Source organism: Elgaria multicarinata, chromosome 18, assembly GCF_023053635.1.
Source record: "Elgaria multicarinata webbii isolate HBS135686 ecotype San Diego chromosome 18, rElgMul1.1.pri, whole genome shotgun sequence".
In the NCBI taxonomy this organism is placed as follows: Eukaryota; Metazoa; Chordata; class Lepidosauria; order Squamata; family Anguidae; genus Elgaria; species Elgaria multicarinata.
In genome coordinates this window covers 12,259,312-12,272,927 of record NC_086188.1, presented here as the reverse complement: position 1 = coordinate 12,272,927, position 13,616 = coordinate 12,259,312, and the positions used below count along the sequence as shown (strand labels likewise).

Below are 13,616 nucleotides of genomic sequence, written 5' to 3'. Positions count from 1 at the left end.
GTCACACAGAGGAGGGCCAGGATCTCTTCTCGATCCTCCCAGAGTGCAGGACACGGAATAACGGGCTCAAGTTAAAGGAAGCCAGATTCCAACTGGACATCAGGAAAAACTTCCTGACTGTTAGAGCAGTACGACAATGGAACCAGTTACCTAGGGAGGTTGTGGGCTCTCCCACACTAGAGGCCTTCAAGAGGCAGCTGGACAACCATCTGCTTTAGGGTGGATTCCTGCATTGAGCAGGGGGTTGGACTCGATGGGCTTGTAGGCCCCTTCCAACTCTGCTATTCTATGATTCTATTGCTTTTAAATTATATATTGTTTTAACTTGGATCATGGTTTTGTTTTTAACTGTGTATATTTATTGTTTTATACTGTATGTTTTTATCTGTATGCCGCCCTGAGAACTTAGTGATATAGGGCGGGACATAAATATTTTAAATAAATAATAAATAAATCAGCTGCCGCCAGTTTGAGCACTGGTTGGGGATGATGGGCGCTGTAGCCCAACAATACCTGGAGGGCCACTGGTTCCCTCTCCTGGCCCTAAACCACAGTTAAGATTAACCATAGTTTAGGGTTTGAGTGTGACTCTAACCTGGCTAGTTGAAAATGGAAGCCAATGTTTCTGATCTTCCCCTCGTGGCTGTACTAGAGAAGGAGAGAGGAGTAAGGAGCACATGAGCCTGATGCTAGTTGACTTGCCACAGTTTAGCGTTAAATCCAAACAAGTCCATTGCCTCTTCTCTGAAGTACCTGTGTTATTGTGACATGTCCGCTCTGTGTCAAAGCTCTGCCCCAAAGTGTCCGACCCAAGGTGAGAAAAGGCTGCGTGAAGATATCATCATACTAATCAAGTTTTGGACTGCAATGTTCTCCGACAAGAAATATTTAACAGCCAGCCAGCTTGTGCCTCCTGGTGAGTCTTAAACAGGCAACTCTCAACCATTTTTCTTTCCATTTTTTTAGTTGCTTGGCTCAAGGACGGAATACTTTTCTTTTCTTTTTAGATAATCAAGACACGCGGAGCAACTTGGACATCACAGTTGGCTCCCGGCAGCAAGCCACACAGGGTTGGATAAATACATACCCGTTGTCCAGTGGCATGTCAACTATATCCAAAAAGTCAGGTCTGTCTCAATGAAGCTGCTTTATTCTACTGATCCTTCATTCATTGATTTAATTCATATCCTGCCTGCCTTCCAAAGAGTTCAAGGTGGCGTGCATAGTTTGCACCATGGTTTAGTGTGACCTGCACAAGCCGCAGTGAGCCTCAGGCTCTCACGCTATTCCTTTCCCTCTCCTCCTCCCATGAAACCAGGAAGAGGATTTATTTTTGCTTTTAGTTAACCACACTTGGTCATATCATCTGGAGCAACAAACTAGGTTAATACTAGCTATGATCAGTTTCAAACAAGCCAGCTTCAAGACATGAACCTACCTGTACACTGCGCTCAACATCTAAGGTCCTCCTCCAAATGCCTACTCCGAGGGAAGCTTGGAGGATGGCAACAAGGGAGAGGGCCTTTTCGGTGGTGGCCCCCTGACTGTGGAATGATCTCCCCGATGAGGCTCGCCTGGCACCAACATTGTTATCTTTCAGGCGCCAGGTCAAGACTTCTCTTCTCCCAGGCATTTAACAACATTTAACAACGCTAAGTTTGTTTTTTAACGGACCCCAGAACTGTTGTTTTTAAATGGATACTGTTGTTTTTATACTGTTGTTTTTATGTTTCTGATGGTTTTTAAACTTTGTATACTTTTTAATGTTTACTGTTTTTAACTTTTGTAAACCGCCCAGAGAGCTTCGGCTATGGGGCAGTATATAAATTTAATAAAAAAATAAATAAATTGTTTGAACTAACCATACATCATGTTGACCACCATTCTAGGTCCGGACAGCATGGCAAATGATGGGTAATTAAAAGCAAAATGAAAAGCTTCCAGACTCATAGTTGTAGCTGCACGAGAGGGGAGTGTGGGAGCACATGAGCCCAAGGTTAAATCATGGGTTAATGCGATGTGGGAATGTGACAACAGATATCACCATTGCAAAATGCAATCATTACCCACAGGTTAATCTAAAAAAAAAATGGCAGTCACAGAATCACAAGCAGTCACAAATTTTGTAAGTGTACAATTAGTTGCAGTAGTAAAGAGATCAAAGAATAGCTCATAGCCTGAGTGTGTAAGTCATTCAGGATACAGGTAATGAAATCCTTATCATAATCAAAGTGTCATCTTTATTTATGTGATTGGCATTACTGATGATTGCTTTTTTTAAAAAAAAACACGTCTCGTCTATAAAATAGTAGAGGGAATTGTTTGCAAATGCAACCTTGACAATTCAGCGCAACATGAATGCTGTCAGATATTTAATCAACCCTTTCAAGATTTTTTTTTTTACATTATCTGGTATCTAGCAAACTCCGTTCTTTGATCAATTGCAAATCATGGGAAAGTAAAAAGGAGCCTAGATTCCATTTTTTCCCACTCTTATAGTTCCTTAGTCAGCATAATAAAATATTGCAAGGACTTCGCTTTTTCTCCTCCTATGCTGAACAATAGTAAGCCTAGAGTGAGTATCGCATGTCCACCAAATGCAGATTAATACCGTAATAATGCTATGGAAGTTATGTAAATGGCAGGCAGCTGTGACTGCCATGGCATACAAAAGCCCGCTGGCTCAGGGATGATGCCCAAACAGTTGTCCACCCGTGTTGTCATTCAGGAATGGTTTTGCATAGAGTTAGCATGTGGTCAGAAGCTTGTTATAAAGCAGGGGCCTCCGCCCTCAGGCTTGGGCTGTACCTGGCTCACCTGGCGTTTCAGTGCATCACTCTGGGGTTCCACGGATGGCCATGTGCTTTTCCCTGTACTGCCAAACGTTTGGTGTTTTCCCGACTTGCAGAGTTTAGTCCCATTGCAAAAGGTTGAAATGCCTCTCCTGGGGCGAAGAACGGGCCCCATGAAAAAGACTGAGAACGCTCTCTGTTACTCTTTCCCAGGGATGTCGAAGAAGACCAACAGAGGTACCCAGCTACACAAGTACTACATGAAAAGGAGGACGCTGCTACTGTCACTGCTGGTAGGCTCTCTCTCCTCCTCAAAACAGGATAGATCTGGCTTGGGTTTCCAGTATTATTTATTTTTATTTATTACATTTATATACCGCCCCATAGCTGAAGCTCTCTGGGGGGCTATTGTTGAAGTCATTTTGTATCTGTTACTCTTAAGGCACAATCCCATGCATATTTAGACAGAAAGACATCCTACAATTCTCAGCAGGAAAAAAAGTCCTTCAACTCCCAGCACTCCCCAGCCAGCATGCTGGGGAATGCTGGGAGTTGTAGGCCTGTTTTCTCTCTAAGCACGCATAGGATTGTGTTCTTTGACTGCTTGTGCATCTGGCTTAGTCTTGTCAACTAGCAGCGGTTTTCCAGGCTCCCTGGAAAAGGTCTTTCCAATCATCCTCTACTTGATCCTTTTTCCTGGAGATGTCTGGGACCTTCCGCAGGCAAATCAACTGCTCTCCACCACGGAGCCATGGTCCCCTCCCCACCACACGATAGCCATACCTACAATTCAAACACCGTTCTGTCCGTATGGTCAGCCATAACATGTTTTCTCTCCTCCCTCCTCCCCCCCTGCCCCCGCCTTGTCTGTGAAGGCTACAGAGATTGAACGCCTCATTACGTGGTACAACCCACTCTCTTCCCCGGAGTTGGAGTTGGATCAGACCGGAGAGAACAGCGTCGCCAACTGGAGGTCAAAGTACATCAGCCTGAGTGAGAAGCAGTGGAAAGATAACGTGAATCTGGCGTGGAGTATTTCTCCTTACCTGGCTGTCCAGCTTCCCACCAGGTGAGCCCCGTTTTCAGAAGGAGGCGCTGACTTCCGTTCACGGCTGCTTTCAGTGTGCAACTTATGCCTTGCTCACTGAAAGCTCAGCCTCTTTCGTGTTAATAAGGAAGCTGGTGAGATTTGAGACGTTTCAGACAGGGTTCGCATGTTGGCATGTGCCTGTGTGTAAAAAATTAATCCCCACACACAGAAAACAAGCATGTTATGGAGAACGGTTACATCCTGGCCTTCCCTCTGCCATGCTAGTTTTCTACATGCCATGGCATCTTTTGGATGGAGGTGGGTTCTATCATGCGAGCTCCCTGAAGTGGTACCATCTCAATGAGTATTGGGCCAAAGTTGGATTCCTTCTCTGTTAGATGCCTCCTTCCTAGCTCACGCCAGGGCCAGCCTTCGTTCTAAAGTCTCCCACCTTTGGGCCTGAGCTGGAGAACCAAGCAGCATTTCTGCCACTTCTTGGTAATGAGTCGGGGGAAGCGACACTGTAATGCTCACCATGTTCAAGTTACGGATTTAGATCCCTGGTTGCACTTAGGTTTAAAAACACAGAAGCCATTGGAATGGAAGTGACCCGTCTCGTTCGTTTGGACCCAGGAGCGGTTTGCGACGTGCCTGAAGCAATAAAGGTAGGTGCATCCTCATTGAGTTTGTAATCTGATGAGAACGGCTTATTCACGCACTGCGGCTTCACACAACACAACGTCGCACACTCAGCCCATGAATATGGGTTGGGTTTAAATTGTTGTTGAAGTGTGCGCTGTCCCTGAAATGTGGATTGTTGTGTTGTTGTGTTGTGCGAACCCAGCCGCACCAAAAAAACATGAGACGGGGGGGAAATGGAATGGAGTATCCCGGAACAGGGCATGGCTGGTTGGCTCAAACCCTGAGCAAGAGCATTCCAGTTCCTGCTAGTGAAGTTTTTATTGGATTTTCATACACTTGATTTTTTCTTAGTCTGTCCATGGCTGTCCCGTCATGGTTTGTTTTATTTATTTATTTCATTTCCATACCGCCCAATAGCTGAAGCTCTATGAGTGGTTTACAACTGTTCATGAGATAACAAAATACAGCATAAAAATATAAACATACAAATTTAAAACAATTTAGACAACTAAAAACAGTTTCGCTAGAGTACTAGACCTGTTTAGATGACCGGCATAAATGCCTGGGAGTATTTATGTACCACTCAATTATCTAACACAGATTCCAGAGCGGTGAACATAGGTATAAACAGTGGCTGGCCAGTTAGTTAGTTAGTTTATTTATTTATTTATTGCATTTCTATACCGGCCAACAGCCGAAGCTCCCTGGGCGGTTCACAAAAACTAAAACCATTCAAAGTATAAAACAAACAGTATAAAAACATGATATAAAATACACGTTAAAAAGTGATGAAGAACATACCACACATGATTAAAACATCTTTAAAACATGTGGTAGAAGGACTTCTTGAAACAGAGGTGTTTTCAGGAGGCACCAGAAGCAGCCTAGCATTGGTGCCTGCCTGACCTCCAGGGGCAGAGAGTTCCACAGAGAAGGGGCCACCACACAAAAGTCTCTGCTCCTGGTGGACTCCAGTCGGTCCGCAGGTCCACATGGAACCACCAGGAGCATGCCCTCTGACCACCTCAGTGATCAGGCAGGTCGGCACGGGAGGAGGAACTCACTCAGGTACCCTGGTTCCAAGTTGTTTAGGGCTTTGTACACTAGTACCAAAATCTTAAACCTGGCCCATTATTATTATTATTATTATTATTATTATTATTATTATTATTATTATTATTAATATAGCACCAACAATGGACTTTGTACTGTACAGAATATACAAATAAAACAGCAATGCCCTGCCTAGAGGCTTACAGGCTAAAATCACAATTAAAGCATATGAAGGGGGGGGGGGAAGGGGATACTCAAAAACAGAAATAAGGGAATAATCATAGCAATATGAACAGCAAATCAGGCTAAAATACCCAAAGCTATGGAAAACAGATGAGTTTTCTAAATGTATTTCAAACTCTAAGATGGAACTCGTAGTTCGTAGATGCTCTGGGAGAGCATTCCAAGCAAAAGGTGGCAGCCCAAGAGAACGGGCGAAGCCGGGCAGGAGAGATAGAAACTCTTGGGCGGGAGAGCAACATAGTATTTGAAGAATGGAGGATACGAGGGAGATGGTAGAGTGAAATGAGAGAGGAGAGAGAAGAAGGCTATCTCTCCTCTCTTTCCTATCTCTCCTCTCTCATCTCACACTATTGCCCCGCTCGTGCTCTTCGCTCCTCTGATGCCATGCTTCTCGCCTGCCCAAGGGCCTCTACTTCCCTTGCTCGGCTCCGTCCATTTTCTTCCGCTGCCCCTTACGCCTGGAACGCTCTTCCAGAACATTTGAGAACTACAAGTTCAACCGCAGCTTTTAAAGCTCAGCTAAAAACTTTTCTTTTTCCTAAAGCTTTTAAAACTTGATTTTGTTCTGACTTTATACTGTTAGTTTTACCCTACCCAGTGCCTGTTTACCCTACCCTGTGCCTGTTTGCATTCTCTTCCCCTCCTTATTGTTTTACTATGATTTTATTAGATTGTAAGCCTATGCGGCAGGGTCTTGCTATTTACTGTTTTACTCTGTACAGCACCATGTACATTGATGGTGCTATATAAATAAATAAATAAATAAATAAATAAATAAATAAATAAATAATAATAACAACAACAACAACAACAAGCCAATATGCAGCCAGTGCAATTCTCTCAGCCAGTCTTAACCTGGTGTTGAAAAGAAGGCCATATTGATGCCAGGCGGACCTGTGTGGGGAGCTCATTCCCATAGTTGGGGTGGGGGGTACTGCTGAAAAGACCCTTCCTCTTGTAGCCACCCTCTGAGCTTTCCTTGGAGGAGCCCCCCCCCTTTTTTTTCTTTTTACGTTCACAAAGGTAATTTATTGGTTCTTGTCATTATGAACTAAGTTTAAACCCGTGGATGGCTTTTCAAGGGCTGCGATTCGTTCCTAAAAATTGTACTGACCTGCAGAAAGATGCAGCGCTCTTAAATGGTGCTTCTTTCCAGTTTATGCTTTCACCTTTAAGCCAGTTGAGTGAAAATCCCGGCTGTTCCAAGATGCATGTCCTGGCTTTTAAATGCATTTTTCTCCTTTCCTGCTTTCAGTACCTTGTTACATGGCACACCATAGATGCTGACGCTCCGGAACTCAGCCACATCCTATGCTGGACGCCTACCGATCCCCCCACAGGCCTTTCGTATTTTTCCAGCATGTACCCACCTCATCCTTTGACAGCTCAGTACGGAGTAAAAGTCCTCCGATCTTTCCCTCCGGTAAGAAGCTGGTTCGTTTGCCATCAAGTTCTTAGAATGCACTTCGTATCCATGCATTTGCATGTTTGCCAGTGCATGAAAGTAAAAAAAGAATTGCTTCAATGGCTATTAAGAAGCTGAACATTTTTATAGCACCTTTTTGCAGGAATTCAGAGGTGTTGTTTTTTAATGATTCAGTGACATAATGTGCAACTTTAGTTTCTCGGATGGCTCATGTCCACAAGGTTTTTTTTTTTTTCCTTTGATGAAATGTGTACGGCATTTGGTGGTGTAAGGTTAGGCTCTGGAGAATTTGTCAGAATAAGTGTAGTGGTGTTCTAATAGGTCAGCTTTGCGTTTAACAACTTGATAGGTCACCATCAGTTCTGTGCGAACAGGTCAGTCCGCTAGTGGAGAACAGACAGATCTGTCATGTTTGCCCCTACTGCTCCAGTGTTGGGAGCAGGTGACACAGGAAATCAATCAGAAACAGATTCTGATTCAGAAGATACCGAGCCAGTGGGGGAGGAAGTTCACACAGGAGAGCCTCCAGCTGCGACTGCACCCCCTCCAGAGTCTATCTCCTCAAGGCCAGATCCTATGCTCTCAGGAGACAGGGAGTCAACTTCTGGGGGTGAACATTCAGAAACATTACTTGATGTTAGGAATCGCCAGAAGTTAAAACGTTCAGCGAAATTAGTAGCAAAGAGACAGCCAGAGAGATTGCGTGAGAAGTCGTCCACGCACCCTCTTCCACTTTGAAGCTTGGGACATTTGAAAAGCCTTTTCTTTCCTTTGAGCGGTCAATTGTTTTGCTTAGTCTGCATAGCGTTGCCTAGGGGGGATTTTCCCATAAAGGTGCCTAGTTTGTGTTACAGAAGTGTTAACTGTTTGCAGTAAAGCTTTGTGGATTGGCCTTGGAACTTTCCTTGGTTTTGACTCCTTGGGGATGCTTGGGCAGCTACAGCACACAACAAGATCCCACTGCTGCTTCTTTACCGATCCACTTGGTTTCCATGCTAGCCATGGAAAAAGGAAAGCCGCTTCTTCCGTGACCAGCATGGATTGAGCCATTCCTACTCCACCAGCCCACTTGGTAGAAGGCAAGGTTTTTTTCCCCCTCTCTAACTTGTTAAGAGGCTAGCAGTCTGCATTTCCATGCCTTCCTTTGCAGCCTAGAAGCACAGGCTACTAGCCTCTTTGAAGGCTAGATATTTTTTTGGCAGGCTAGTAACTTTTATGAGCTTATTTACAAGGTTGTAATGTACATTTTTAACAGACCCAAGTGCCAGAATGATAGTAATTGAGAAAGCTGCTCTTGGAGCCAGGATTAGGTTAAATATTCATGTTTGTGTTTTCTTTTCCCTTCTCTAAGAAAAATCTCTTAATTGATTTTCTCTTTTCCTCTCTCTCCTTTTCTTACCCATCTCCCCATTCCCAGGATGCCATTTTATTTTACATTCCACAGATTGTACAAGCACTTAGATATGATAAGGTAAGGAAACATGAGTACCATATACTTCATTCATTCATTCATTCATTTTATGGCATTTTGTATGCCATCTTTCAGGCGAAAGCCCTCCCAAGGCAGCTTACCAAACCTAGATAAAGCAGCAACTATATGAATGATACAAAAACAATCCATTTCGAAATTTAAAGCATCAGCAGTCTGCTTTCAAAACATCAATAAATGAAATGTTTCCAACCCTTCCCCACTTTCGTAACCATCATACTATAATAGTTCTCTTGAGAGTGTTTCCCTTAATTTATTTTGTTCTTTTTGTTAGCAAACCTAGGCCCTTCACTTTAATTATCATTATAGCTTTCCATAAGCGTATCATCAGGCGATTGTTCATTTAAAAAAAAACACATGAATAGCCCACTCTATAATGTGCTTTTTTGCTTTCAAAGCCACTGACAAAAGATCAAGAAAACAAATTAACAAAATGTAAAATTTCATTGAAAAGATCCATAATGTCTAGGCAATCAATAAGCAAACAGTAAAAGCAGGGGAAATAACACAGAGGTAGCATAAAAAAGTTGCTTCAGATGGATTAATCCTTAGAAAGCCAAATGTAAAGATCTTAGCCTGATATCTCAAACTCCCCAGACTAGGCATCCCTGGAGAGCATTCCAAAGCTGAGGTGCCACCACTGAGAAGGCTCTCCCCCCCTCATTGTTACTTGCATAACCTCTGAAGACAGGGGCACAAGAAGGACCTGTAATGTTTAGGATATTAACAGGGAGATGGGTTTACATAGGAGTAAGCAGTCCACTAGAAGCATTCATGTTTCAGTCTCAATACGCTACCACCTGGAATAATAATACTCCAGTTGGCTGCACTATGTTCCTTCTCAGATGGGCTATGTGAGGGAGTACATCCTATGGGCGGCCGCCAAATCCCAGCTATTGGCTCACCAGTTCATTTGGAACATGAAAACGAACATCTTCTTGGACGAAGAGGGACATCAGAAAGACCGTGAGTGCGCCACATTGCCTTACAAGTTCCTTGGATTGTTAAGCCTTGCGGAGGCTGGGTTAGCGTGTTGTGTGAACCCAGCCATTGACTGGCAGTGGCTGTGGTGAATTAGTCTGTATCAGTTTTGCATGTAGTCAGTCGTAAATCTGTTGCTGACACTGTTCTGCAAATTAAAAAGAATGCAACAATTTGTGTTTATTTTCGTATGCGTCTTTCCCTAACATACGCATTTCTGTATGTAGTTTTTGAACTGAGAACTGCATTGCAAAATTCAGAGAGGTATGCAGCCCAAAGGATAGCTATTCCGGCCCACTTATTAGTCCAGCAAGGGAGAATAAAATCCTTGCGGAATCGTTTTGGAGACTGTGGCTGTACGTATCTAACATGCTTTCCTCTGGTTGGTTCTTAATGCAGCTGACATTGGGGAACTATTGGAGCAGCTGGTTGAGGAAATAACTGGCTCATTATCTGGACCAGCAAAGGAGTTTTACCAACGCGAATTTGATTTCTTCAATAAAATCACCAATGTTTCAGCTATCATCAAGTAAGTACGTCTACACTGATGGGATCCGGGTGGGCCGTGACTGACCAAGAAAGAGATCTTGGAGTTGAGTGTGTGTGTGTGTGTGTGTGTGTGTGTGTGTGTGTGAGTCAAATTCCATATTATGAATCATTAGAAAAGGAATTAGAAATAAAACTGCCAAGATCATAGTGCCCTTGTACTAATTGATGGTACGACCACGCTTGGACTATTGTGTGCAGTTCTGATCATCACACCTCAAAAAGGTTGTTGTAGTGCGGGGAAAGGTGCAGAAAAGGGCAACCAGAATGATCAAGGGTCCAGAGCAGATTCCCCCTAGGCGGGAAGTTGCAATGCCTGGGACTGTTTAGCTTTAATATTTTAACATGTAAGGTTTTCGTTGTATGTGCGTGTATGTTTTAACATTTTATAACATTTTATCTATTCTTTTGTAAATAACACGCTTTTATACTCTGTGTATAACTTTTGCATATGTAATTGGCTAAAACCTGTATTTGGTTGCCTTCAATAAATTGGTTGGTTTAGCTTAGGCAGGGAAAGCGAGTAAGGGGAGACATGATGGAGACGTGTACGAAATTATACGTGGTTTAGAGAAAGCTGACCAGAGGGTGGCAACAGCTTAACGCACAAATGCGACTTCCAGACAAACGCAGAAGTGTTCAACCTGCACTTTTAAAAGCAACGTCCCACTATTTGTACACGTGAAGAGCAAAGCAGAACTTAGCCTGACTTGGGGTTTTGTTTGTCGTTAAAGTCCAATGTTTGCAGACTTGGTGCGTGACCATTGGACCCTCACGATAGGTGCTGCTTCATAAACTGTATTCTCCCTTTGAATTCAGGCCTTCTATATTTGTAGCAATGTGTGAAGAGATATGATGATATAACTGAAATAATGATGGACAACCGTAGGCCCGGTTATACAGATTGCATTGTCAGGCAGTATTTGTATAATAGAGGTGTCTATATTTACATTGAAGGTTTGCCTCCCTAATGTATTTAACTTGGGCTATTGATTCTCTGGGGTCATAGTTTTTGTGTTTGTGTGGCTTACTTGCATGAGCACGCAGAGGAGTATAAGAATGCTACACTTTCTCTTGGACAAGAATAGCCTTTACATTGGTTGCGCTGCTGAAAATGTATGCTTCTTGAAAGCTGAATTTCTAAGCTCTTTACTGTTGACTCTGGATAGCTCTCTTTTGGCACTGAAGAGTATATTAAAAGTAAAACGCCTCTCCCGACATGAACCTACCCGTACACTGCGCTCAACATCTAAGGTCCTCCTCCTCCAAGTGCCTACTCCGAGGGAAGCTCGGAGGATGGCAACAAGGGACAGGGCCTTTTCAGTGGTGGCCCCCCAATTGTGGGATGATCTCCCTGATGAGACACGCCTGGCGCCAACGTTGTTATCTTTTCGGCACCAGGTCAAGACCTTTCTCTTCTCCCAGGCATTTAACAAAATATGCTAAGGTTGTTTGTTTTTTAATGGACCCCAGAACTGTTGTTGTTTAAAATGTATACTGTTTTATACTGTTGTTTTTATATTTTTGATGGTTTAAAATTTTGTATGCTTTTTAATGTTCACTGTTTTTAACTTTTGTAAACCGCCCAGAGAGCTTCGGCTATGGGGCGGTATATAAATTTAATAAATAAATAAATAAATGGCGCATTTCCTTGCTGAGTTACCAAACGGGACTCTTTTCTTCACAGGCCATACCCTAAAGGTGAGGAAAGGAAGAAGGCTTGTTTGAGCGCTTTGTCCGAGGTGAAAGTGCAACCCGGTAAGACGTTGGAGCAGTTGTTAGAGCCATCTTTGTTCTTGGTCTCAATCGGAGGGAAACTTCAGTTTGGGTCTCTCCCCAGCCCCCTGACACATACTTTTTATTCTTCTTAATTCATTGAAAATATTTGTATCCTGACACTTTGTCGAAAGGATTCTTGAGGCAGGTAAAAAATTGCTAAGGGACAAGTTGCCTCAGAGAAAAATCTTGCTTTTTTGTTAGACAAAGGTAGGGCCGCTCCATTGCTCTAGTGAGAGGTTAGTTCTATGGGCCGCCTCCGTTCCTCAGCAGTCACCTGGCAGCAGCGTTTCTGTCAGGCTGCATAGAGAAGGCCTGAAAAGCAGGGGGTCACTCCATCGCCCCTCCTCCTGAGAGTCCAGCTCTCCAGGGCAGCCTCCTCTCCCTTGAACCATTTCCATTCTGTCTGGTCCTTGCAAGAACCGCTGGGGAACTATGGGCCCGTTCAGACAGCACGCTAAACCAAGGCTTTTGCAGCAAATGGTTAGTGGGTGTGTTTAGACCGTGGTTATGTAGCCACCATGGTTAGGGAACGGTTCACATGGCAATCGAAGCCATAATGTTCAGCTCAAACTGCTTCACCACCGTGACTTAGCGTCTTGTCTAGCATCTCTTTTCTTGTTTTCCTTTCCCCTTTTTTTCTTTTTTTTGTCATGTCTTCTTGTTTGTAAGCCTGTCTGCTGGAACCATCTTGTTTTTATTGATCGTCTATAAGTCGGTCTGGACGCCTTTTCAACCAAAGAGCAGGCTAAAAATGCGTTAAATCCTAGAAGGATTCACACACACCCTCGATTGCTCCACCATGCTTCTACTACAACCTTCCCCAATCTGCTGCCCTGCAGATGGGTTGGACTAGAACTCCCAGGTGTGCTGGGGTGGGAGATTCTGGGAGTTGTAGTCCAACACATCTGGAGGGCTCCAGGTTGGGGGAGGCCGTCCCTAACTTTGCAACCAGGGTTTTAGGGAGGGGAGGTGTTGTCAGCCAGCTCAACTGAGCATCTCAATACTTGCTAGCTATAAGCGAGAGACTAGTAATTTTTCTAGTAATTATCCCATTCACGAATGAATTGCACTGTGTGTGTGTGTCGGGATTAAGCGTAATCTGGCTCAGGAATTTGGGTTTCTTCCAAAGGCTGCAGACCACAATCTGTATGTACATGGCAGCTACGTTGTATCAAATGCTAATTCCCAGAATGATTTGTAAATTGAATGGATAAAGGTCTTGTCGGCTGCGCTTTTGAGACTTGGCAACTTGACTTGCTTTTTCAAGGAAATCTCTTATCTCTCTAAAATAGGTTGTTATTTGCCCAGCAATCCCGAAGCTATTGTTTTGGATATAGACTACAAGTCAGGAACTCCCATGCAAAGGTAGGGTGGTCTTCCCCCCCCCCCCCCGGGCCCTTTTCTTTCTCAGCTCAGTTGACTTTCAGTAATAAAGATTTGTGTCTTTTTCTCTCAATGTATTATTCACTGGCTGCTTCAACCTCTTCAACCTCTCTGTACTCTCGTTGTACTTTCAGCGCTGCAAAAGCACCTTACTTGGCCAAATTTAAGGTGAAGCGGTGTGGAGTCAGTGAACTTGAAAAAGAAGGTTAGCTCCCAGTTTATGTTGTCTGTTCTGGCTGCCCGTTGTGTGTC

General features: G+C 43.7%; 1 protein-coding gene across 1 annotated transcript in view; it reads left to right on the top strand.

Moving 5' to 3' along the window:
• PI4KA (phosphatidylinositol 4-kinase alpha) overlaps window positions 1-13,616 on the top strand; it is a 93,044-nt gene that overhangs the window by 62,728 nt on the left and 16,700 nt on the right. Inside the window, exons 36-47 of the mRNA XM_063143880.1 lie at window positions 789-916; window positions 1,008-1,127; window positions 3,006-3,085; window positions 3,668-3,861; window positions 4,397-4,487; window positions 7,016-7,183; window positions 8,604-8,657; window positions 9,521-9,641; window positions 10,056-10,185; window positions 11,890-11,960; window positions 13,274-13,346; window positions 13,499-13,569. Coding sequence (XP_062999950.1) covers window positions 789-916; window positions 1,008-1,127; window positions 3,006-3,085; window positions 3,668-3,861; window positions 4,397-4,487; window positions 7,016-7,183; window positions 8,604-8,657; window positions 9,521-9,641; window positions 10,056-10,185; window positions 11,890-11,960; window positions 13,274-13,346; window positions 13,499-13,569 — 1,301 coding nt within the window. The remainder of the gene's footprint in view (window positions 1-788; window positions 917-1,007; window positions 1,128-3,005; window positions 3,086-3,667; window positions 3,862-4,396; window positions 4,488-7,015; window positions 7,184-8,603; window positions 8,658-9,520; window positions 9,642-10,055; window positions 10,186-11,889; window positions 11,961-13,273; window positions 13,347-13,498; window positions 13,570-13,616) is intronic.